The 26,977-nt window shown below is 45.1% G+C and overlaps 1 protein-coding gene across 1 annotated transcript in view; it reads left to right on the top strand.

Annotated features, from left to right (window-relative positions):
• LOC144155117 (protein turtle homolog A-like) overlaps positions 1-26,977 on the top strand; it is a 325,730-nt gene that overhangs the window by 284,753 nt on the left and 14,000 nt on the right. The window contains exon 7 of the mRNA XM_077686370.1: positions 17,324-17,626. Within this exon, the coding sequence (XP_077542496.1) occupies positions 17,324-17,626 (303 nt within the window). The remainder of the gene's footprint in view (positions 1-17,323; positions 17,627-26,977) is intronic.

Here is a 26,977-nt window from a genome sequence, read left to right as displayed (position 1 = left end):
AGTTGTCTGTTGTTTTATGTGCGCCGCAGCCACAATAGTACATCTGTCATAAAATACCGTTAGCGGAACCCAACCGGCCTGGGAATATTTCTGCTTGCGTGAGGGCGTGGGGTACTTTTGTGGAGGGCGTGCGGAAAACGTGGTTACACGCGAGACAATGCACTGCGAGAGTACGCGATTGGCATGCGATTGGTCGTTACGATGGTCGTTCAGGAACGGTCGTGCGCTGGTCGGAGGAGGCTCACGACGTGCGACTGGCAAGCCGAATGCAGTCGTGCCATGCACTGCCATCGTTGCGATCGTCGTGAGGCCACAGCCAATGAGAGCCCGCTGAGACCGCAACCGGCTTGCGTTGCTCAGGTCGGCTCAGGTGTTGGAAACTTTAGGCTTAGCATCCTGGCGGATATTTGATCGCCGCTATCTGTGTAACTGCGAATGACTATCCGTAACACAACTTTTCACCACGCTATCATCCCCTTTCTCGCATGTGGAACTTTATTTAAGCTATAACTGCCGTTTGAGCGATCGGTGACCAAGACATCTGCGTAGCCTGTTTCGATGCTTCCGCGCAGTTATCGCCATCTCTCGGCCACTCGGCGCACCGCGCGCCGCGGCGACCGGCCAGCGTAGGCTTGCATCGCGGCAGATGTCTGATCGCCGCTTTTAAAATAAGCCCTGACAACAATCCCTAGCACAATTTTTCACACAACTAACACCTACTTTCTCGCACGTGGAACTTCTTTTTAGCGATCAGATTGATTCAGAAGAGCAGCGACAAGCGCGGTTGCTACCGTGGTCTGCGCCGGTTCGAGCCGCTGAGTGTGCCGAGCTGGGCAGGCGCGGCCGGCGTGTGCGCGGACTGTTTCCCGAAGGCAGGAAAACGCTTCAGGATTGTCTGCTTTATCCATTTCTTGCGAACAAACGCGCGGAATCTATAAATTCAGCTCAGCGATCGTCGTAGTTGACTATGGAGCAAAAACAGTGGGCGGAGCGCGACGCCGACGACGCATCGCATGCGCGCATCGGGCCATGTGTTTCAAATTCACGCGTACGACTGGTCGTGGCGACAGTCCTAACGATCAGTCGCATGCGAATCGCGTGTACCAATCGTACATGTGTCCTAATTGTACGGTCGTTGCGACCGTCGTGCGGCCGCAGCCAACGAGAGCCCGAAGGTGTCGTCATAATTGCGTCACTGCGAAAACTTCTTTTAAAGCCTCGAGGAGGCTTTGCAGTTCCGAGTATTTTGAGGGGAGCCGCTCTCCGCCGACAATACAGACACCTGGCAGACACATTTTGCCAGCGGTACCAAGAGCATGGACGAGCGAGATCGTCTGTGCTAAATGGTGTTTTACTGAGCATATAAAATGCAATGTGTTACGTAATTGCACTATTCATTTTTACGTAAAGTTGATACATTCTTTCTTTTCCTGCTCGATTTCTCTTGCACATATCTAAATCAGCCGAAGTGCGCCTAAACAGGGAGGCAACCGTGGAGCGAAAACAGTGGGCTGAGCGACGCCGGCGACGCGTCGCCCGTACGCATCGGACCATGTCTCAAATTCACGCGTACGACTAATCGTGGAAGCACATTGCCGACCAGTCATACATCGCATCCGAGGGCTTCATCGTGCTTGTGTCTCACGCTTTACGGAGCACCCTCCTTCAGGGGCTCAAATAAACGTTCGCTACCTACCTACCTTCTCGTTGAGTCCTGAAAATATCTGTATGGGAGGAGTATGCTTCCCTCTCTGCCAATGGTAATTCTCCAATCGGCCACAGCTTCTTACGGCTGTAGTCGTTGGCCAGTCTCCATTAGTCGGTATGCTAGAATCATGTGTGGGCACGTTGACGCAGCAGCCAAAAGTGGAAGCTGTGCAATGATGATGATAACTTTATTTTGCCCAAAACTTGGTGGAAGGAGGAAGGGGAAGTGGGGGCCTGGCCTGTAGCCCTTGGGCGCGAGCGGCATCTTTGGCCAGTTGGACGACCTTGGTCTGAATTTCTGGGCCAGAGCTAAGCAAAAAGGTCTCCCACTGCCCCGCACTGGTAATGCGTAAGCATGCTCGTAGAGTTCTTGGCCGTGGGCTTCTCACGGCTCCTGTATTTGTCATTGGCCAATCTCCTTTATTCGATAGGTGTGAATTGTGGGTACCAGTCGTGATGTCAGAGCCGAATCAGATTTGGTGAATCGGCTGCGAGCTTCCGAAGGCCGTTCCCGAAGGCTGCTGTCATGGTCATCGACTGAGTGGGATCGACTTACTGAATATGTCGTTATACATGTATTCAGCCTTTACGTTAGGTGACCTTAACGTAGAGCGAATGACATGCTAAGCAAGCGTGACTAATTATATATGAAGTGGCAAATTACAGTCGATAACGTTAAACCTCAAAACGTAACGTTAGGCCTAACGTGCTTGGGTCTGCGATGAACTTTTGGCGGCTGCTGTCAACGTCACTGGTCAATTCACATGGGCTAGTATGTTACTAGTCTGTTGCAGCCAATGCGAATTTCGATGACAGGCTCTGGCCACACTTTTTTTGGCGACGCAGATCTGGAGACGCCGCGTATTTTTCTCCCGATGAGCCAAGTAACGCGTGAGTGATGCTGACGCTTTAGGACGCGCTATTTCGTGTGGTGAATTTGAGATCAACGAAAGAGCGGGTTGTTCCCATCAGGTGATTTTCGATTATTTTAAAGGCGATAGTCTTTCTTGGGCTACTTAAACCCAGAAATTTTGGTCTGTCTGTCTGTCTGTCCGTCTGTCTGTCTGTGACTCGATTCAGCCACCCGGCCAAAGTAAACTTGATATTGCGCAATAGTCTTATATACTCACAGCCACATGTAAACGTCTAAGCCCGGTTTATATGTTCATACTTGTCAACTTTGTTGAACAAGAACAGGACATTACGCAAATATAAGACAGGAAATTAGTACACAAGGGATATGTACAGTGTTCCTTTATTTAAAAATTCATGGATGCTTGTTTTTCGATAGCAAATGATATTCTACATCTACTGCAGAAAACCGCCGCCTCCTGTCGGCATATGAAAAATCACGCGGCAACAGCAACGAAAGGTTCCACTAGCTAGGTTCCACGTTCTGCTTGGAACGCACGTGGAGCACGCCCAGGCGGCTCTATAAACCTTCTAGTCGGCCACCTCCATTCACGCGCGTCTCCGCAGTACTGCAGCGCTGGCATCGAGGAACCCGGCCTGTAGCATTGGAACGCGGTAAATTCAAATCGCCTTGCGCAAACCTTTAGTGTGTTTACCTTGGAATGAGCGCGACGGTACAGGAACAGCATGAGAGGTGAGCGGGAAAGCAAAGGGGGGCATTTTTTTTGCAAATGTCTACAAAGACTATCGTCTTTTGACGACATTTGCAACGAAAGGAGCATATACGCGGCCAATCTTTTGTTTTAGCGAGGTTATAGTTGTGGCAAACATGGTATATGCCTAAGACATTGACGCAAAATACAGTTTTTTTGCAGTAAGACATGCAGCTTTATTAGCACACAGATATGACGCTATACTATCATTACAAGCTAAAAGATACTAAGGACGCGTAAGTGCGCCTAACGAATGTTTACTTGCTTAAACTAAATGAGGCTGCAAGTAAATGACGTGAAACGACGCCAACTTTTCATACTTGGAGGGAAACGGAGGTTAATTCATATATTCAAACTGGCTTTGCACGGCGTCCCGCCGCACGATCAACTATGGCTCTGCTGCATCTATGCCTACACCAACACAAATGCCGACATACACAACGCACCCTGCAACGAGCTGAGAGAGCCAAACGAGGCGGCGCAGTGCGGCGCAGTAGGAAGACGCGTCCCTCATTACTTTCTGGCTCGGCATTTCTGTGCTTAGCAGGCGTTGCCTAGCGACGGAGAGGCGCCCTCCTCTTTCTTGCCGGCTCGGCATTATTTCGCTCAGGCTGGATACGCGCACAGGACTCGTTTTTTTGCAAGCGACTCGTGCTAGACACGCCAGTGGGTTTCCACCAACACCAGTGGATAGAGACACTTCTGAAAATAAATTATCCGACAATTGTCCCCTGAGACCATTCGTGCCGATTCCGAATACCACGTATTTGTCATTGTACGAGATTTCGGCGCACGATAAAGATCCCCAGGTGGTCAAAATTAATCCGGAGCCCTCCACTACGGCGCGCCTCATCGCCTTCGTTGCGTCGGCGCGTTAAACCCTACAATCAATCAAATCAATTTGTCATCACTAGTTAATTCACATGGAACCTGTGGAAACACTTGGGGAACCCTCGTTAGCACCCCAATACGCATTGAAGTTATAACAACCGTACCTCGAGGTATAGTGTGCTGCATATCTCAATTGAAACAAATTATGCTACGCTTTACCGCTACGACGACTTCAGAGCATTGCGTCATAACACGACTTCATACATTGGTGCTGTGTAATGTCACAGCGTATACACCTCTTCTGTGTCAACTTCTGTGCTTAGCCTCGTTTATTGGCCTACTTGCTCGTCTTATCGCAATGACTGGTCCCTCAGGCGTGTTGTGGTAAAACAGACCCACGAAGGTTTTCTTTAGTGTTATTCCACACTGCTTTACCTCTTTAGCCGATTGGCGTCATGTCTCACCTGTTGTAACTTGGCTGTGCTAACTTTAGCACTGGAATCTCTCCCAAGCCGCCCATTCACCATCGAAATTCGTACTGCGGTCAAAAGTTACGAGCCATTAAAATTGAAAGCTTAAAGACTGGTGATCTTTAAGGTCGCCTGTTTTAGTAGGCAATACCAGAGGCCCTGTGGCCCCATTTAGAAAAATATAGCATTGCAAACAAAGACTTTTGAGGTGTCTTTATGAATGTATACATGAAAGGGTAAAAGTCAATAAAAGAACTCCAAAGACACCTATGCACTCCTGGCGTTGTGAAGGCGAGAGCCATAATGTCCAACTGAATGCCGTTTAGTGTCCAATCGCATATTGAATGCCGCAGAGCGTTTTGCCACAAACAGGTCTTGTCACAAACGCCACTCACAGCGAGTGCTGCGCCGCTGGGCGAGAGGAGCAGAAGCGGCCGCGTGCGAAGCTCGGCGCGAGGAGAGCGGCAGCCGAACACGTGCCGCTGCTGCAGGCACCCTCTCTGTTTTGTAAGGGCTGAGCGCATGTCCAGACGTTGCGTAGCAGCGCTGGGTTCTTTCATTTGTGTTTTATTTATGAGGCACATTCTGTGGAGTGCGTCGCAGCCATTGTAATCTAATGTGCCTCCATTATTTTGCCACTTTCCTGGAGCGGAGGCTTTTTCGCTGTATGGGCAACTTAAATCACTGCCCGCCTTGTCACCACATAAAAGATGTAACAGCGGAATCCCATCGGGCCTCAAATCATACCGAACTACGTTATTGCAATAGCCCAAAATATAAATAAAGCGAGGGAGTTATTTTATGTGAATGCTGTCAATTTGTTTTGACAGAAACCGTTGAGTAACGCAAGCCACACGGCCGCTCGATGAGAATGCAAACGCTTAGTTCAGTTCTAACGCAGAATCACTTGCATAACCGGCGATACGGGCAGCCTCGACCGAGTTTTTCGGCATCACTACACGAAAGCTTTCGAAGCAAGCGGCGCATCGGGCGGGTGTTCAACAGCACTGTACGCCTCGGTGGTGATTGTGCTTGCGACGCTGTCTGTCCGCCTTTGTCGTCGTAGCCATTTTAGCGTACAGCTTCAACGTGAGATGAGCTTTAAACAAGTCAGTGTTTTCCCACATCGCCGAGCTGCTTCAAGGTTGTGTGGACTTCCATCATGAGGACCGGGGCACGCAGCGATGAAGCAAGATTAAGGTTTTCCTCCTCTACCACCAGTCCTACTCGTGGCCAATGACCCGGATTTGCCTGCGAGCCCCGCCCAGTTTTTATAATGGGAACAATGCAGGAACAGCGGCCTCGATGACTGCCCTTCGTTTCCAAGGATGGCTTTCAGATTTTACATACCCATTGTTGCAACAGTTCTATTATAGTCGAATGTCAAAGGGTAAAACAATAAAAATGATATATACGCCGCCAATTTAACAGTAAGGTGTAGCTAATACCACAACGAAAAATGAGATGCAAGAAAATGCACTTGAAAATGCTTGTCCTCCAAGCTAAATTACGCGAAGGAGTCCTTTTAATTTTGCGGGCTACCTTTATGAAGCCTCTGGTTGGCTCTAATTACGGAATGGCTTTAAATGAAGAGTGTCTTTGACTAAATTATACCACACGCTTTTTCTGTTGGCGTTACATACCACCAACCTTCATTCTGGGACTGAGCTAAATGAGCCTTACTTTCGACGTTAATGATTATGTCCTAATTAGGCCTGTCTTTTCAACTGCCTACCAAAATTCCGTGGTTCCACCACCTTTCCATTCAAAACTGTATGTGCCCTATTGGGTACATCAAGTGGTTTTTTGCATTACCGTTGCTGCCTGAGTTGTTCCCTCTGTAAGAATACTTTATATCGAACGCAGATTAGCAACCAGGATAAATGTTTTTTTTCATAACTTTGCATTGGCACAGCGCACGGTGATATTTATTTTTTGAAAACGGGTCCATACGAACATGTTTGTGATAATTTTAGTTTTTTATATACTAGCTCATTTCCGCGCGTCTCATTGATAACTCCCATTTCTTGTTGTAAGAAGTTTAATGAGTCCTTGAACTGGCGAAACACCGTTGCGCGTACCTTTAAGCACACAGCTGTGCGAGCACTTTTTATTTATTTATTTATTTATTTATTTATTTATTTATTTATTTATTTATTTATTTATTTATTTATTTATTTATTTATTTATTTATTTATTTATTTATTTATTTATTTATTTATTTATTTATTTATTTATTTATTTATTTATTTATTTATTTAGTTAGTTAGTTAGTTTACCATCAGGGCACACGGCATTGTAGAGGGGAGGAGCTTACATAGACGAGCAAAAAAGACGCCAAAAAGCACGCGACAAGTGTTCACCGATTGATTGTACGCACGAAATACAATCATTCTTGAAAAAAAAAACGCAATAAAGTAAGCGCAGCAAATGGAGCCATAAACACAATCACACTCGGAGGAAAGCAAAAAAACAAACGATAAACGCACTTCATTCGCCGTAGAAAAAACGACATATATCTACAGAGAAATGCCGGATTGATACAAGCATACAATACACAGAAAAGAAACAAGAAAACCCAAGAAAAGAACACACTACTTACTACAAAGTGTAAGAAAAAAAAAACAAGAAAAACCTATAACAAATTTGAATTTGACAATGCTTCCCGAAAACGGTCAGGGTTAGCAATGCAAGCTAATGAAGCAGGCAGGTGGTTCCCCTCGCGGCTCGTTTTCGGCAAAAAGGAATGAGAGTAGGTGACTGTTTTGGTGCGGGATGTGAACTTTGTGACGAAATTCAAGGTGATATATGAAATGTGCGCGTTGTATCCAGCGGGATTTGAGTGCATGGTTATTGTGATACACTTCACGAAATAGGCACAGACGGGACAGTGTTCTGCGTGCAGCGAGGGGAGTTAGGTTCAGACTGGATTTCATAGAAGTTACATTGACCGTACGATGATAGCGAGACAGTATAACTCTCACGTATCGGTTTTGTACAGCTTCAAGCTGGTTAATTAGAGTCGTGTAACTAGGATCCCAAGTTTACGAAGCATACTCTAGTGTGGAGCGCACCTAAGTGACATAAAGCTGCTTTTTTTAGAGGAGGTGCTAAGAAAAAATTTCGCTTTAAGTATCCAAGCATGCGGTTATCCTTAGATGTTATAAAATCAACATGTCTAGACCAGGAAAGGTTGTTAGTTGTGAGCACACCACGGTATTTAGACTCGACTACGGACTCTAATAGGGTACTGCTAAGAAAATTACCAGAGCAAATTAATTGATTACGGGATATCCTCATCACTTTACATTTGCTTATGTTGCGCTCCATATGTAAAGTTTGCACCAAGTATAAATATTACTACGGTCAAATTGAAGAGTCTATGATATGCTGGACTATAACAGTACACGCGACCGCACAGCGCGCAACCGTATACCAGTGGCATTATGGCAATAAAGAAACCCCTCTGAATACCGCTCATACATATTGTAATTATGCTATCTGGTTCAATGATCTAGTGCGTGGAACACGTCGGGAGTTTCAGCCCATTCTAGAGACATTTTGTTTCGCAAGACAGGTGCCGCCGACGTGATTCTTTCCTTTGCTTCCTCCTCTTCAAGGATGTTGTGGCCTCACCTGTGTCGGCACACTCGTAAGTTTTCAGGGTGGAATTAAATTGATTTCAAGCAGGTTTGGCCTGTCTGGACTTAGCAAAAACAAATAAAAATCAACCATAAAACTGAAAATCTTAATTTCGAGCACTGCAACAGCCGCACTGCAAATTAACGGGACGTCCGTGCCGTAGTTCAAGTGGCGGACGCGAATGGAGCATGGTATTAAAGCGAAAGGTTTCTTAGTGGGGCCGATGGCGTCCTGTAAAAGAAACTAATGCATTTTACTATAGACCGGTTGGTAGACCGAAAAGCTCAGATAAGATCCCTGGACACACGGCGCGTGCGTGAAACCTGGCTTTCATTGTGTCAAAACGGTTACTTGAAAAATCGCGAAAAAGTAACGGTTCTAGATAAGCCAATTAACGCATCGGTCTTGAAGACGGAGTACAATTGTATACCTTCATCTCATAAACCACGTGTCGGTATACATTTAGATCATTCGTAGATGCGTTTACTTGGTGCGCGAAAAATCGTCGCATGGGTTTTTCTTCGTTTGATATTTGGGTCTTCGATGGTTTGGCGATCGATTGGACGCACTTTCAGCTTTCAGGCTTCTCCCAACTCTCCTTAGGCAGGGATGGTAATTCTTTTTTCTCCTTTCAAGGGCTAAATAAATGCTAGGGCCCTAGACTCCTGCCAGATGGGGAAAAAAGTGATTACTTGAATTGAAGTACACAATGCCGCAACAAGTAACAGTTCGTAAAATTCACTTCATTGTCCCTTTAAATGAGGTACACCTGTGGTCGCTATCTCAAAAAGAACCGAGTACTTCCATCAAGCACACTTTATTCTCATATACAAGGTAGGTTGTGAGGCTCATAGATAAAGTTTACTTTTACATGCGAATGTTACCACAGTGAACACAGTGTTTTTTTTTGGGGGGGGGAGGGGCAGAAGGGAGGGTCGTTCTTCTGACATCACATATTTCTCGAAGCCACAATCGGCTCACAGTGACCGTGCTAGTGAAAAGCAATCCAGCGACCGCAGTTCGTACCAATGAAAAGAATGTAACAGCCCTGCCTACTTGTGCACAGAAACATCGGTGATATTGTACATACATTTCAGCTGTGCTCACTACAACAGAAGCAGTTGACGCATCTGAGTGCATAATAACGGCGAGCAAACATGTGCTAATCAGAAGAAGCGGTTCATTGCTTGTTAGTATTTCTTGTATCACAGGAGTTCTACTTGATGGAACCGAGCTCACAATAACACACGATAACATATTCTTTTAGGCATAACGTGTTCGATGTCTTTCCCAATAAAAAGCAACGTAGACAAATTTAGAGAAGTAGAGATTAAAGGAATCTGAAGAGATCCTTACAAGGGTTGTCCAAGAAATAGGAAGCATATATTGAATCCATCTCGTGAATTGCAGCTGACAAGAGAGAGGGTAAATTCAACGCGTTTTAAGTCACGTGAGCTCCTGTGGTATTGCCGGCAGTAATTTATTACGGCGACCACCTGAGAGCAGCTGTTCTGTGTGAGCAAGCCGAGCGAACGTCGGGGTTCGGTGGGGAAGGAAGTAAACGCTGTTTACAAACCGCAACTCAAGGCGTTTCCAACGTATTATTCGTACTGAAACTTTCCGTGCTTACGGAACGTATCTAGACACAAGCCATAACACAATATGTTTTACAGCAGCTGCATTAGAACGACAGTCACGACTATTTCTCTCCTCCACATGGCGGCTACACAAGTTGTGGAAACGACGCCAACGTATTATTCACTCCGCCACCTGGTGAATGCGTGCGACAGACGTATCGCGCGTTACAGTTTCGGCCCAGAGCATTAGGCAGGAGCGGCGGCTTTAGTCAATTAAATGTGGTCTCTAAACTAAACGTGTATATTTTAAGGAAAGACCGCTGGTTACCTCTGTCAGTGACTTACGTTCTGACTCAAATGTGTCTAACGGCTTCCATTGCCCGAATCAATGGCTGCGTTCATATTCCCAGACAGCTTAGGAAGCCGACTAAATAGATGTATAACGCAACAAGAATATGAACGGAGCAGCGGCTACCACCGCAAACGAAAACATAGTAGCCGACATGTTAAGTAATGCAAACAGCAGTTTAGTAAAATACAAATAGATAATAATAATTACTGTAGGCTATTAGAAAGTAGGCGAAAGCAAGACTACGAGAAATACATTATACAAAACATCTTAATTATGGAAAAGTAAGTTTTTTGCAACATTATTATGTGTGAAGGGGGAGCTGGCATCGTTTTTGAGTTTAGACAACAAAACAACCTGCATCATTATTGACTACAATTGTGTCGTCGCGGAAATATTCTTCGTTGCCGATTTCATAGCGCTAAAACAGCGCTTAACTTGGCCGGTGATCCGCTAAGGCGGCAGCCGCCTTTTCGGGAATTTGGAACGCACCAATGTTGAAACGTCCGGCTCTTTTCACCTTTACTAGAATAAAAACACCCTGCTGTGCATATCCACACATTAACCTTTTTTACAGCCTCATCGCCTAAAAAAAAGTGTACTATATATAGGTGGAAATTGTTGGGAAGTCCTTATGCCCTTTTTTTAGGTACCGACACCCTAATTTGTACCTTTCCCCCTACACCCTTTTTTTTTTGTTGTGACAAAAAAGATGCTGACTGGCCGCAACACCCTCTGTTTTCTATAAAGTGTCAAAACGGTGTGAAATGGGTGTTTAGTTGCTAAAGAAACAGCGGAGCTGAAGGTCGAGCTAGCTTCTTCCGGTTTTGCTAAGTTTTGCGAGGTTTTGCTAGGCTTTGCTTGCGATGTTCTTTCTAGGCTAGGCTAAGTACTGGGGGGTGAGGCCAAGTTTCGCCGGAGTTCGCAAGGCCGTTCCGGTAGGTCCCCCACACTGACAGGGGATCCCAGGTTAAACAAAGTAGGTCGACCCCCCGCTCCGCTGTTTCTCCAGCTATGCACCACCAGTGAAATCTGCATCAATTTTTCTTTTTTTTTTTGCTTTTGAGTAGCCAAAAGAAGACTCTACCACCTTTAAAATGGTATAGTAAGAGGTGCACATACACATATGCCCCTTGTGCTTACACTCGAACACGCGCGAAAGCCGGCTTCAGTGTTATAATACCCTATCTGCGGTGGTGCACCCTATACAAGAGGCGCAGTTTTTTCTTAGTATTTTTTGCTAACGCCACCAGACTAAGCTCAAGCCTAAACAAACTGGTGTTAACAAATCATGCCAATTCATATTTCTTTATTTCTTTATTTACAGATACCTAAAAGACCCCAATGGGTGGGGGTTACATGAGGGGTGGTGAAGCCCGAAAATTACACAACAACCACACAACAAACAAGAGAAAAAAAACCGAACAAGCAAATCACAAATAGAGAGGGTTTCAAGCACGCTATGTTCATAAAAGGCATACAATGCCAACCAACAAAGTAGATAACACCCCTAAAGATAACCGCATACATGACACAAAAACAATAAGTGCAAAAGGTTTTCTACGGCAGCTTTGAACTGCGCCGGGTTTGTTTGAATGACGACACTTTCGGGAAGGCCGTTCCATTCGATGGCTGTCAAAACGGGAAATAAATTCTTTTAACGCGAATATTCTTTTAAATACCGTGAAGTACAAAACATCCCTTCGCTCATAGAAAATGTTCATGTTCATCCCTGTAACAAAAAAAAAAAACCCTTTGAAATTTGGAGGTATTTTAGATCCTTTTTCGTAGGTTCCAACATCATAATTGTTATACCTTTACACCCATGTAGCGAGAAGGGTGTTGATATAATGAACATTCTTTTTTGAGGGTATTGAAAGGGTGCGGAACAGGTAATTGGTATTTAATAAATTTCTATGACTTATTGAACGTAATAACTACAGCACTTTTCCCATCCCGCCTCACGATTAAAAAGTTTGTTGCAAATCTGCATGCTGACTTGTATACGCTGACATTAAAATGCATGATTCCAAAATTACTGTTAAAATATTTGATTTTTGCGACAACCTTACCCAGTCTATCAGTGGACTTTCCTATTCTGGCTAAAAAAGAAAGAAGAGCAGCTGTAGTTGTAAAATAAGTTAAGTATATACTCGCTCTCCCTGCATTCCGTTGGTTGCCTTGATAAATTCATTTGTGGTCTAGGTGTGACTTGTAAGTGTTGGATGTGTCCGTATGTCGTGCTACGCGCTCAGCCGATCCACATTGTCACACGCAGCTGCTCTGCCCGCACCCTTATTTTAGGGTGTTAAGCAGCCTTGCACCCTTATTGTTGGGTGTTTACAAGCACACATTTTTCATTCTTACACCTTTTCAAAGGTGTGCGCCGAGGACAAAATTTTTACGCCCTTTTCGGTCAAAAAAGGCGTAAAAAAGTTGTGTGTATACATACACCGTACTCACCATACAGTACTCACCTACGGGGCAGAAACATGGAGGCTCACCAGGAGGGTTCAACTTAAATTGAGGACGACTAAGCGAGCACTGGAACGGAAGATGATAGGTGTAACATTAAGGGACAAGAAGAGAGCGGAGTTGATCAGGGAACAAACGCGAGTTAAAGGAGCCATGAAGAGAAAACAAAAGTTTGTTTTATTCGAAAGATTAGGTGTTTCATAGTACCCCAAGCGCTTTCCCGGAAGCAAATGATGCTTTATTAACTGATAAATAAGGCAATTTAAGCCAAAATTTTAAATCTCCCGCTAAAATTGAACATTCCGTGACGTGTACAATGGCGTCATAGAGCCGGTCCATGAAACAGATACTTAGTATGTCGACTCCATATAGCACCCACACGCGGGAGTCGATCGAGACGGCGGCCATTTTAAAAATACTAGTAAAACCTAGTGCACCCGCAGCCCTAGTCATGGAATCGCCTGATCCGGAGAACAAAACTCTCGCCGAGGAGCTCGGGCTTGCATTTAACAACATCACACCACAATAATGCTCAATGCTTCTAAGTGCACGAGCGGCAAGAGTTGTGGGATACGCGGTGGACGGGAAAGCGACCATTCCGCGATAGCCACAACAGACGAACGCCCAGCCGTCGGCACCGCTGCCTCGTCAGCCCCGTCGCGACGGACGAATATAGACTGGTACGTATGTGCCGTATTTTGATTACGGTTAATAATAGTTCAATTTCAGTAGCAGTATCACTTATGCCAGTTGGCCGGTGTCGTGTATGGAAAGCCGTTCGCGCGAGCTCTCTGCTTCGACCAGAAAGATACGAGCGTCAATGCGCGGTGTTTACGGCATTTTTTTCCCCAAGGTCAGAGCGATTTGACGAAGTCGGCAACGAGCGCCAGCATGTTCCAGGAGTGAGCTAACGTAAGGGTCCCTGCCGTAACTGAACAAACTGAAGTTTTCAGTGGTTGTAAACTGGAAACGAGCTCGTAACGACAGCAGCAAACCAACACCATTCGAAACTTACGCGACGACTGGCACTATCTCGTCGCTTCTTGCTGTTCCTTACTCCCCTCGTTTCTATTTTTACCTTTGCTGGTTGGCGGTATGACGGCCAACCTCCTGTGAAGGGATTACGATACGAAGCAAGGTCGCGGCTGTGCGTGCTGGAACGGTTCGTTGGCCCCGAAGAGCCTCGAACCCGAAAATTCGTCTACGCGACGGCGAGATGTCGAGCTCGGCCGGCGCGCTAGTTTCGTACGCATTGGCGCACACGCTTGCGAGTTCGTTCGGACCTTCAACCGTTTACTCCACCGTTCTTTGTCATAAAAAGAATGTGCAGTATGTTTCACGGGCATTTAGCTCGCTATGCAAGCTGTAAGCCCTGCCTAACATGCGTTTGCTTTTGCCGGCCTCCGCCAATCGCAGAGCTTAGCCCATGTGACGGCATAGGTTCTGTTGCGGGAAATGAGCTGGTGGGTCGCATGACCATTCCCGTTTTTCCTAATTATGTAGCTTATTTGAGCGAAGTTTGCGTTATAAGTGGTGTCGTTATGGTTCTAACGAGGCAATCTTTCGAATGAACCAAACTTGTGTTTTCTCTTCATGGCTCCTTTAAGGACATATTAGTAGAAATTAAGAAGAAATGGACGTGGGCAGGGCATGTAATGCGAAGGCAAGATAATCGTTGGTCATTGAGGGTAACAGAGTGGATCCCTAGAGAAGGCAAGCGTGGCAGGGGGCGGCAGAAAGTTAGGTGGACAGATGAGATCAAGAAGTTTGCGGGGGTAAATTGGTCGCAGTTAGCACAGGACCGCGGTAATTGGAGATTAATGGGAGAGGCCTTTGCCCTGCAGTGGGCGTAGATAGGCTGGTGATGATGATTATATACACCATAGTAACCGGAATATGCGTTGCAGCGGTCCCCGTGACCTGAAAGTGGCTTTATTGCATGCCTTCCCACGCACACACGCACGTACGCACACTCAAAAAACAGAACTACCGCATATAGGTTGTCGCCACTGCTTTGCAAGGAGGCTCCTGGTTTCAGGGCACACAGTCTGCTGAAAAGTGCGTGTGAACCGATAGGAATACAGGCGGCTTCTTCATGGGGTGCTCCAATCAGCGACCTACTGGAAGATATAATTCTGGAGGGTTGGTGCATATATGCAATACCGCAACATAGCTGTAGCGGTTGTTGTAATACAACTGCCTCACCACTCGCTGCCAGCAGTGTTTCGGAAAAATACCGAATTGCTGTAAGGTTACTGCGTTGGAAATGTCTTTAGCCGCTGTTAGAATACAACTCTTTCAATCGTCGTCAGCGGCTGTGTTGTCATCTGCACTTGCTCATACAAATCTCTGGGGCTAGGAAGGTTCGCGAAAATAAACTTTCCTGTAGTTTGCTAATAAACTGCTTGTTATACATACTGAATCTATATGTTCTTGATCGCGAAAGTCACCGTGCTAGGCTATGCGATCAAACGATCAATGTGGTAGCAATAATCTGGGCATTGTATTTTAGAGCATACCATTTTAGGTCACTTAACGCCCACGTTTCCTTCATTCTGTGAATGTAGGATTGAAAAGAGGTGAGTACTCTTGGCTGTTACGCACACGGAAAAATTTTAGAATGACCCCAGCGTAGCTTTACAATCTGAACTTTGCCTCTTCGCCACTTTTTTCTACTGGGGATATTCTGAGTTACGCCAGGCGGTTTACCATCATTGCCCAGATTTCGAGGAGAAAAGTTCTGCTTTATTTGAATGACTGCGAAGGAGAGCCGCCCCACAAGTCTCCTTTCGGGGACATCATATATCCGAGCGAACATGGGATTCTTATGTGAGGTATCTCAGACCTAAAGTTATTTTCTGCAAGCACGAAGCTTGGCGGCATCCAGTGATGTAGAGGGTCGGCCACTTTTAGGCTGAACGTGCGAGCGCCTGACCGCGCTCCGCGGTGCGCCGGTACATCCGGCGCGGCCGCGCATCGAAGCAAAGCTGCGCAAGCGCGGCCAATGCCTGCAGGCGTGGCTTCGTGTCGTCTGCTACATCGCCCGCGCTCTTAGGCGCGTAGAGCTTGCATTGTTTGTTTCGCGGCAATGCAGGCTCTACGCGCCGAAGAGCGTGGGCGATGTAGCAGACGACACGAAGCCACGCCTGCAGGCATTGCCCGCGCTTGCGCAGCTTTGCTTCGATGCGCGGCCGCGCCGGATGTACCGGCGCACCGCGGAGCGCGGTCAGGCGCTCGCACGTTCACCCTAAAAGTGGCCGGCCCTGTACATGGGCGTAGTTGTGAAAATGAGCTAATTGGGCGGAGCAATTTCGGCACTCAACTTGCATTCAATCCTTCCCTCCCAACTCCCAGTGTATCTGAAACAACAGAAAAAAAAAACTGACGCTCACGTACGGCGATTATCCTTCATATAATCAAGCCACCACCTGCCTCACACTCCTCTGGCAACCAGAAGGATAATACAGGACACAGGTAAACGACGTGTTTTTTTAAGAGGACAAGACAGCAACGCTTTGACCAACGATTCGTGTGGTAATATTAGGCGCGTGGTACGGCACGGATGAAGGAGGATGACATTCGCGCCAAGGTTGCGGCAAAAGGAGGGATCACTTTGCAGGGATGCATCCCCATGAACTGGCGGCTTAACTTGCCGAAGAAAATTCACCCGCCTTCGTAACTGAGATGCGGAGATTGAGGAAACAGCTTTAACTCGGCTTTTTTTAGATAGGTCTGCCAATCTTAGACCGTACACTAATCCCGTTGAGTGCACGCCGTCTCTATGAACTAGGAAAAATCAAACCACCACGCCGGAACGCACGCCGATCAACGAACGCCCGCGCAGCTCCCCTGCCGTGGTTTGAACCGTGGCGACACCGACCGGAGCGGGCGGAAACTATAATGGCAAACTGTTCGCATGGCGACGCAGTGAAACATCCCCCTCGCGAGGGGCACGATCAAATACAGAGCATTTCCGGGGGCGCACGACGTTAAGTAGTTTGCGTTACGTTAATGTTGTTGCACTTCTGGCAACTGCTGACGAGAGAGCGCTCGTCAGCAGTAATTTGAATGAGTCAAGGATATAAGGCGCGTTCGTAGCCTCCCATTCTATGTCGGCTTTGTGGCGCAGTGGGTAGAGCACCATGTACATTGCGTTCCGCCCGCAGGGTCGAGGGATCGAAACCAGGCGCCGGATAGTATTTTTTTTTATATAGTGTAGGGGGAGGGGTGCGGACTACGACTACGGACGCCTACGGACGTCAACGCGGGTGACATCGTGAGTTACTGAAATGCTCTGCATTTAAAACAGCTGCACATCAGAGCTTCGGTCATCAGTAGGCGCAGCAAATACCTGACGCGCGCCTCCCCATCCGAACATCTGCACCACGACGCGCACTCATCACACCTGCTCGTCGGCTCCTGGCCTCCTCGCCACTTGCCCCCACCATTATTCGCCCAGCATTTTCCTCCTCTCCTCTTTGCTGCTTTGAGCGACGCGAGGCATGGATAGAAGTCAAGCTTAAACAGCTCCGCGGCTCGACTTTGGCCAGCCAGCTCCGCGGCTGGCTGACCAAAGGTCGAGCCCTAATTTTTACGTTTCGATACCCAACTCATTTACTGTACGGTACTGCCACTTGTACTTTGCAGATGTGCCCGTGTGCGCGACGAAGCAGCGGAGCTTACACCGGGCGGCCAAGAACGACGAGCTGCGGGTCCAGTGCGCAGTGCGGGCCGAACCAGCCAACGTCACCTTTCAGTGGTCGCTGAACGCATCTTCGGGAGCGCGCCGCGAATTGGCCTGGGCCTCCGCTTCTGGCAGCGATGGCTTTGCAAGCAGCCTGCTGCTGTACACGCCCGAGAACGAGTCCGACTACGGCCTGCTCAGCTGTTGGGCGCGCAACGCGGTTGGCCTCGCCTCCGAGCCCTGCCTCGCAGAAATCCTTCCGCTCGGTGAGGCTGCGTCGCCTTGCGCTCGGCTGCTCTGTTTTCCAAAACAGTTACGCGAAACTTGTTGCTCGGGCGTGATGAAACAAAAGGGAAAAAAACCCAACGAGAACAGGGAGGAACAAATAAGACGGGGCGCTGTCCTATCATCTTATTAGTTTTTGCCTGTTCTCGTTTGGTTTTTTTCCACTTTGTTCCATGATGCACGTTTACCAAAACTTTTGTTACTCTTACTGGCAGGGGTGGCTGTACGGGTAAATTGGAACGAGCGGCCCCTGGTCTGGACACGCATAACTAATGCAAAGTGTTCGCCCTAACCGTATGGCACGGATTGGTGTAGACCTATGTTGCCGCTGTTGTTCTATTGCAACAGCTGGCGCCTCGCTATTACAATCACCTGAAACTAGAAATCTAACGATATTTTCTCTGACGGGTATAAACCCAGGAAATTCAGTAAATAAACAAGAGCATTTAATAAATTATATTATTTGTTGTTGTTATTTTTGAAGTTGTTTTTTTTCTGTATACAAATGTTAATAGACTATTTATTTATTTATTTATTTATTTATTTATTTATTTATTTATTTATTTATTTATTTATTTATTTATTTATTTATTTATTTATTTATTTATTTATTTATTTAATGTATTGGTACTGCAATCCCCTGGAGGGATTTTAGCAGGTGGGTACAAAAGACGAAAATATTAGCATAGAACACCAGGCAAACAGATGGAACAGTCACTCACATTTCACATAGTAGGCAGCCATATAACACAAGGCGAACAACGAACAATCCCTTGCGTTTTACAAACGTAAACAAACGTAACAAAATCATACAGATGAAACACATCACTCTCATTTTACGAAAAGAAAAGAAAGCTAGCATACAAGTAAAATTATTTTCTCTTCTATGCTAGACCAGCGGCAAAGGATGCTAAAGATTGTTTTGTGACTTGTGATGGTTATTTAAACTATTCCAATACCGCACAGTTCTAGGGAAAAAAGAATATTTGAAGCAATTATTGCGGGTACGAAACGGAGTTATTGTACGATCATGGCGTTGTTTAGCGGCGTAACCTGAAGAAAATGAAATAATTTTTCCTATATCTATCTTGTAATGCCCATTAATTAATTGATATAGATATTTTAATCGGGATATGCGGTTTCTTTCTGAATGTGAGGGTAAGTTAGCTCTGACTAACAGTTCAGTTACCGAGGTTAGTCCATAACTGTTATATATGAAGGGAACTGGTCTTCTTTGTATTTTTTCTACTTTATGAATGTTAATTTGTGTAAATGGATCCCAGATCACCGCGGCATAATCAAGTATGGGCAGGACTATCGACTTGTACGCAAGAATACGGACGGATGGAGGTGAAAGTTTCAAAGACCTTCGTAAAAATAAGTTTCTGATTAGCCTTGGAAGTTGCTATGTCAATGTGTTTTGTCCAGTTAAGATCGCTTTTTATCCACAACCCAAGATATTTGTAGGATTGAACCTCGAAAAGAATGGCATTGTTTGTAAAGTATTGAAAATTTAATTTGTTTTTCTTATGAGAAATGGACATGTACACCATTTTTTTCAAGTCTAATTGACATTTGCCAAGCCTCGCAGCAGGAAACAACCTTGTTTAGCGACTCGTTTAACAAAACTTGTTCCTTCGTGGATTCGATTTCAGAGTAAATAACGCAGTCGTCCGCATAGAGCCTAATATTTACAGGGATATCATTTACTATGTCGTTAATGAACAAAATAAATAGAAGAGGACCTAGAAACGACCCTTGGGGGACGCCAGAGTCCACGGCAACCTTGTGAGAAGACTGTTAAAAACTACAAATTGTTCCCTGTTTTTCAAGTAGGCCGATATCCATTTATTAAGTTGATCACTCCCGATAATTTTCTCTAATTTGTATACTAATTTATTGTGCGACAACTTGTCAAAAGCTTTTGAAAAATCCATAAAAATTGCGTCTCTTTCTTTGCCATTATTTATTGAAATAGCGAAGTCGTGTATTGTTGATACCAGTTGTGTCGTTGTTGAAAATACCTTCCTGAATCCATGATGATGTTGGTTTAAGATTTTATGTTCGTCCAGAAAATTTCAAACACTATTGTGGATAATGTGCTCGAGAATTAAGCTTACAAACAGTTGAAGTTAGCCAGACAGGACGATAATTTTTGACACTGCTTGTTTCCTGATTTATGGATAGGCTTGACTCTGGCTGTTTTCCAGTCGTCCGGAACCTGGTCCTCGCGCAGCGATTTTGTAAAAAGACCATGGAGGTACTTCGACATTCATTCAGCGTATCTGTTTAAGAAGGCGTTAGGGATATTGTCCGGTCCAGAAGATTTTCTGATATCAAGGTTCACAAGTATGTTCAATATGCTCTGTTCATTAACAACAATATCGGACATTCGCGGCGAAATAGTTTCAAAGAGCGGTAACACAGAGTTGTCACCAAAAAAAAACCGATTTGAAATAATCGTTGAAAGCATTTGCAATTCGAGCATTGTAGTGTGTCAGAATACCTCCGACATTAAAGACGTCACGCTCTTTCGACATGCATGGGCGAAATGCTCCTCCAAAATTTCTCGGGACACGAGGTCAAGTAATTCGGCAAGGACTCCCCAAAATAACGCTGCTAATCTGTTTGAATTTGATTTTTCAATTTTGCTGAAAGCTTGGCGATTTGTTCTGGATACGTTACTTTCAGACTTCGCTTTTTCTTTAGACGCTTTATTTGCCTCCTTAACCTCAGTGTCACCCGAGAATCCACTGGTTTTTTCGCTTCAGTTTTTTAGTTACCAGAGACACAAATGATTCTGTGCATTCTATGACAATGCCCTTAAACCAGTTCCATAAATTATGTATATCCGTTTTATTATTTGCAAAGTTGCCAAAGTTGAATGAAAGGAGATCTATAATAGCAGTATCACCTGCACAATCAAAATTAGGGAAATATAAAAAGGTTAATTCCTTGTCGAAAACTGTGTCACTTAGAGTAAATAGCACATCATGATGATCGGAAATTCCAGGAAATATTTCAGTACTTGCTTGGGGTGTAATTGCCTGGTTAACAAGAAAATATCCAGGGTTGGCTGAGCGGTACCGTGAATTCTTGTGTAGCCTTCAACTAACTGAAGGACGTCAAAACTGTAACAAATATCAAGCATCGCTTCACCCGAAGGGTCACGCTGCTTCAAGGAAAAGCTTTTCCAATCGACATTACGTAAATTATAATCTCCTGTCATTATAATCCGGTCATCATGTTTAATATTCAATTTCAAAAAATTTTGCAATTCATTTAGCGCATCAACAGTAGCGTTTGGGGGCCTATAAACACCTCCTATAATGTAACGTACAGCGGTGTTGTAAGCCTTACAAAAAATACTTTGTACTCCTGGTATATCTGCCATTCTCCATATTTTAAGGTTTTATTTAAAAAGTACACAAACACCGCCCGCCGCCTTTACTACCACGGCCATTTCTGTATGCGCTGTAGCAAGACGGAACAAACTCACTATCGTAAACCGAGTCGCTTAGCCACGTTTCAGTCAAAACAGCAATAGCTGGATCATGAGAAAGTATTAATGCTTCTAATTGAGTGACCTTATTAAGAACGCTCCTACAATTTACATTTAGTATTTTTAATAGGCCAGAGTGCTTGTTTTTCGTCAATTCGATTTTTTGTTCAGCCTAAAGCGTGACCCCTTTCCTTCGTCCCATGCAAACAAGACGTCATCAACATTCAGCTTATCATAAACTAGTCTTGTCTTACAGCCACGCAGTCTTTCTTCCTCTGAATTTTTCCCCAATTGCTTCCGTGTTTCTCGAACTCGTTTAAAAAAAGTCTTCAGACAGTGACAGTGTGCTTCCCTTTAATTTAAATGCACTCAGCAAAACGTTAGTTTTTCCCCGGTAGTCAAGAAATTTAATGATCACAGCCTCTCATTTGTTTTTTTGCCAAGCCTATGACATCTTTCATTGACCGTTACCATTATTTCTAATTTACGTTGAAAAATATCTCCTTGTATTTCTGCTTTCAGATCCTCCTACTTTTCTAAATGATTAAGTTATTTCTGCGACTTCTGTTATCAAGCTTATCTACTTTGCCAATAAGCGTTGATACCTGCTTTTCAAGCTTTGATGTTGACAACTTCATATTCTTAACCTCGGTAGAAAAACTGTTAAGTTCATTCAATTTCTGTTCGAGGCTGTCTATGCGATCAGCTAAACCTGTAATTCTTTTTCAATCTTTACTTGCGATTCCTGAATGCATTCAATGACAGAAGTAACCTTTTTTGGCTTTCCAACAGTTTCTTTAACATATCTTCGTTAGGAGGCCCTGGGTTTGATTCAATATCCCCGCATGTCAAAAGATCCCTTGACTGTTAAGAAAGCAATGAACACATAGTGGGCAGGGCAGTAGCACTAAAAATCGGTCATCACTACGTATACAGTAAGCAATATGGTGATGACTAACCTGAAACACAAAGTAAAAAGGATTGCTCAGTATGTCGCCTGTTGTGCTGCAGCCATGCCCACTGGCGAACGATGGGACCGGAGGTGCTCTTATAGCCCTTGAATGATGTCACAGCAGTAGATAGCCACGCTGGCAGCCGTGCCACATTCAGCCGTGCCACATTCAGCAGTAGATAGCCACGTTCAGCCGTGTCGCACGTGTTCTTGATAGGCGGCGTCAGTTGCAGTGCAGACCACGGTCCGTCTTCCGCGCATGTCCCTTGAAGATAGTCCGGTGCCACATGGATGCCCAGAAAAGCCTGAAGCACAAAGCAAAAAGGATTTCTCAGCATGTTGCCTGTTGTGCTGCAGCCATGGCCACTCTATCGGCGTATGCCTGTGGTGAGACGTGATTAAAATACCCATTATTAAATTGCCGTGATAATCTGCGGCTGACTTTCTCGCATTATTGGGCTCCTTGCACAATAGCCGCATAAAATATTACCTAATGACCGCGCTGCTTCGGAAACAGTATTTCCAGGCGAGCTTCTAGCCAAGCCCTGTGCAAGATGCTTACGAAAACAATCGCTTCCTTGAGCGGGTCTAGGCTTGCCGATGGCGTAGAAATAGCTTCATGTCCCAAGCGGCGTATCTGTGTAGAAATCTATCTTTTAGGGAGAGGGAAATATTGGTTTATTGCAGAGGTAGGCTCTATCCTGAAGAGGAGCAGGCTACGCCGAAAATTGAAGTGTTGAAAAGGTACAATGGTTGTCTTAAAAAACCACGAGTTAAAAAATATACATTCGAAAAGACAGCCATTGAGAGATCCTATGTGCGCTCAGTTAACGATATGCTATGGTCAGGTACACATCGACACCGAGTTACATTACGCTAATACGAATTAATGAACAAATAGTATTATATTTAAGGGGGTGCTTAGAATCGCGTATATATATATATATATATATATATATATATATATATATATATATATATATATATATATATATATATATATATAATTAGAAATGGGAAATGAGGGGCTCGGTGAATTAAGACAGAATAAGGATTGGCAGTCAAGAAAACCTCGGAAAGCAAAGGGGTGAATGCGGTAGGTCATAGAAGCAGACGAAGAATTTTTCGAGTCAGAAAGAAACTGGTGAAAAAATGCCCGCCGGGTGGGATCCGAACCCACACCTCCAGAATACCGGTCTGGTACGATGGCCACTACGCTACCGGCGGGGCTGTTTCCCCAGCACTTTCTTGGGTATTTATGCTAAAGTATTTATTTTGTTTTCCTATATATATATATATATATATATATATATATATATAACCGAAAAAAATACCGGTTTGGTTATGGTTCTGGTTCAGGCGAAATCATTTCGTTCCGGTTCAGTGCCGGTTCGACAACATCACGTACCGAACCGGTTCGCGAACCGGTTCGGGAGCTTGAACCGGTTCGCGAACCGGTTCGATGAGTTCAATTATCACTCAAATTAGAAAAAAAAACATTTAGTAGTTTAAAACAACAGTCAAATCAAAATACAGACAAAAATTCAAAATGCTGCTGTTCCCCAAGGGCAGTGGCACAATTGCAAAGCACACTTTAAACGATTACGAGATATTAGAAATACGAGATATTAGAAAAACAGATCAAGTATCGACGATTTACCATTTAGTTTCTCGCCCAGACTTCATGTTGTCCTAGCGAATATTCATACAGCCACCGCCAAGAGATATGATGGTGGGATATATTTTCTGTCCTTTCCTTTTTTGTTGAAATCGCAATCGTCGCTATGGAATCGCCCATCACGCTAACCTTGAAGCCTTAAATTTAGGCCTGCGTACCAGCGCTTAATACCAATGGCGCACATTTTTTATATTTGTAACAAAAACGAAAAATCGTACAACAGGCACATAAATACTACCAATTAATTAGATTATTTGGTCACCCTGAATAATTTGTTCGCTGTCACCTTATCGAGTGTGGTAGCCACACTTTTGCTAAAAGTAAGCTTTAGTTAACGCTCAGTCGCTGCATTATTGCTCTGGCCACTGCAATTCCTTTTGCGATAGCTATACCGGATGTGTGCATTACAATCAGTATGTCATCGTACCGCCTGACCCCCGGCCATCGTTCCGTGTGCTACACTGCGGAATCTTATAACAGATTATGTTGTTACAAATAACAGATTATGCTGTTACAAAATGACAGGGAAATTCGACCCGCGGACCATGAGATGGGACGTTTTTAGGCAGACGCTCTTTAATTCGTCCACAGCAGTACTCCCCTCCAAAACGAGTAGCAGTAGAAGTAATGTAGCGACTTGGGCAGTCAGCACAAGTGCACCTTCGAAAAAAAGAAGATCTGAAAGAGACAAAACTGCATCAGCCGCAAACGGCTTTGCCACTGAGCAGATCCTGCGGTCACACTTGTCAAGTATTAACAATTTGCAGGTGTCGAACCTTTTAAACAAATTACGAAATGCAAAAAGTTTGCATACATCGGGTGTGGGCTTTCGCTGTTGCGCAGTGGAGCACTCCTGCAGCCTGATTGCTCCAATAAAGTCGCAGCTAGGGAAGGGTGAAGTCGTTTTATATCCCCTGCAAGCTGCCGAGAATGAGATTTCGTTTGGTCAGCTTGCACTACGCTCGCGCTTCCAGCAGCAACAGACCATTGCTACATTGGTGCTCATTCATTTCCCTTGTTGATAGATAGAGCGTGATAGTATTCAATTGTCTGGAGGGGAAAGTGCGTGAGCGGGTACGAAGTTGATGGTACGTAAAAAAAAAGGCTTGAATTGCACTGACTGTGCAATATCGACAACGGAGGATCGAACCGTTTCGGCATTAACCGATAACCGTTATTTCTTTTTTCGGTTCAGTTCCGGTTCGGGTTCAGCGTGCTCAAAAAATACCGGTTCGGGTTCGGGTTCAGTTCCGGCAAAACTACCGGTTCAGTTCCGGTTTTCGGTTCGGTTCGGTTCCGGTTCGACACCCTGATATATATATATATATATATATATATATATATATATATATATATATATATATATATATATATAGAGAGAGAGAGAGAGAGAGAGAGAGAGAGAGAGAGAGAGAGAGAAATAAGGGTTGGGTGTCGAACCGGAACCGAACCGCTATTTTTGCCGGTACTGAACCGAAAAAATAAATAACGGTTACCGGCTCACAACGAAATGGCTCGGCCATCCGCAGTTGATAATGCGTGGTCAACGCCATTCGGGGCTTTTGTCTTTCATTCACCATCAACTTCGCAATTGCTCACGCACTTTCCTCTTCAAATCAGTCACAACACTACCAACGCCCTCTTCATCGTGACAACATCAGGATAGGCATGCGCACCAATGTTACAAAGTATGCTGCTGTTGATAGCGCCAACACAGTGCAAGGCTGAGCAAACAAAATGTCACACTCTCGGCAGCCTGCAGGCGATATGACACAAAGACTTTGCCCTCCCCTCACTGCGACTGCGTAATGCCAAAAATCCCGGACTATCTCAGCTAACATGAAACCTGGGGAGGCGCGAAGCATGCAGTGTATAAATGTATTCTTAGCGCCTTGGTGATTTTGTCCCCGTAGATGAAACCATCGGGGGCAGAGGTATACAGCTTTTTCTGCAAAAGTCTCCTGTCTTTGAAACACGAATTGTTCTAGCGCGAGGCGTTGGAAAACGAGTTTCCCGGTGTGTTGTTTTAGTACGCGTTACATTCTAGCGTGATGTGTTAGAAAAAGAGTGTCCTGGGGTTTTAGTACCGTGACTACATGAAATGACGCCGCGGACGGGAGACGCCGACAGCCCTAGCAAGGGGCTTCGTCCTTAATAAGAGTGTTGTACTGCGCAGTGGCGAAGGCCAACACTCAAAATGTGCATGCTTATTGCATTTATTCTTCTTTAAAAAAAATCCCGGGCCATCTCCACTAACATGAAATCTGGGGAGAGGCGAAGCATGCAGTGTATAAATGTATTCTTAGCGCCTTGGTGATTTTGTCCCCGTAGATGAAACCGTCGGGGGCAGAGGTATACAGCTTTGCTGTAAAAGTCTCCTGTCTTTGAAACACGAATTGTTCTAGCGCGAGGTTTTGGAAAACGAGTTTCCCGGTGTGTTGTTTTAGTACGCGTTACGTTCTAACGCCAGGTGTTGGAAAATAAGTGTCCTGGTGTTTTAGTACCGTGACTACATGAGACAAGATACGACGACGATGACAGGAGACGCCGACAGCTCGAGCTCCTACAAGGTCGCACACCTGGAGACTGCAAATAATTCAGAAGTGTGACTCTCAAAAGCTGCTCGGGGGGCGAGCCGTTGGCTGCTGACCACAAGGATGCGGCTTGGATCACCGCACCCGGGTGCCGTTTTTCTGATGCAAATGAATAACAATAAATTCCATGTGTGGAGATTTCGACGCACGCAAAAATATCCAGGGGGTCTAAATTGCTCTGCCGGCCTTGAATATACGGTGCGCATCATAGCACAAGAGTAGCTTAGGAAAACCAAACGCGCCAATATTATTAGACCAGTGGGTTTACACGGACCCATCTCGAGGTTTTAGATTATTCCGCACCGAGTTTCCACAGGAATAACTCATCCTCTTTTTTGCTGCATCTAGCCATCGAATGCCCGAACCACCAAAAGGTAGATGTTGCTCTAGACATGCCTTCCTCTGTCCGACCTTTACCACATCCAAACGTGTCATAACGGCGAATGCAGCGGGCGCTGCAGTGCCTGTTATAATAATAATCAGGACGCGTAGAGCGGACAACTACGCGTTTTTTAAAGGAATCCAAATAATGATAACCTATTGGCCTCGAGGACATACCGTGGCGCCACCTACGAGTGACGTCACTTGTAGGACGCCGAATCGTGT

Source organism: Haemaphysalis longicornis, unplaced genomic scaffold (genome assembly GCF_048455015.1).
Source record: "Haemaphysalis longicornis isolate Haplotype H1 unplaced genomic scaffold, Haemaphysalis longicornis Haplotype H1 scaffold_1, whole genome shotgun sequence".
Taxonomy (NCBI): Eukaryota; Metazoa; Arthropoda; class Arachnida; order Ixodida; family Ixodidae; genus Haemaphysalis; species Haemaphysalis longicornis.
The sequence above is the reverse complement of the archived record's forward strand: the minus strand, read 5'-3'. Positions and strand labels throughout refer to the sequence as shown.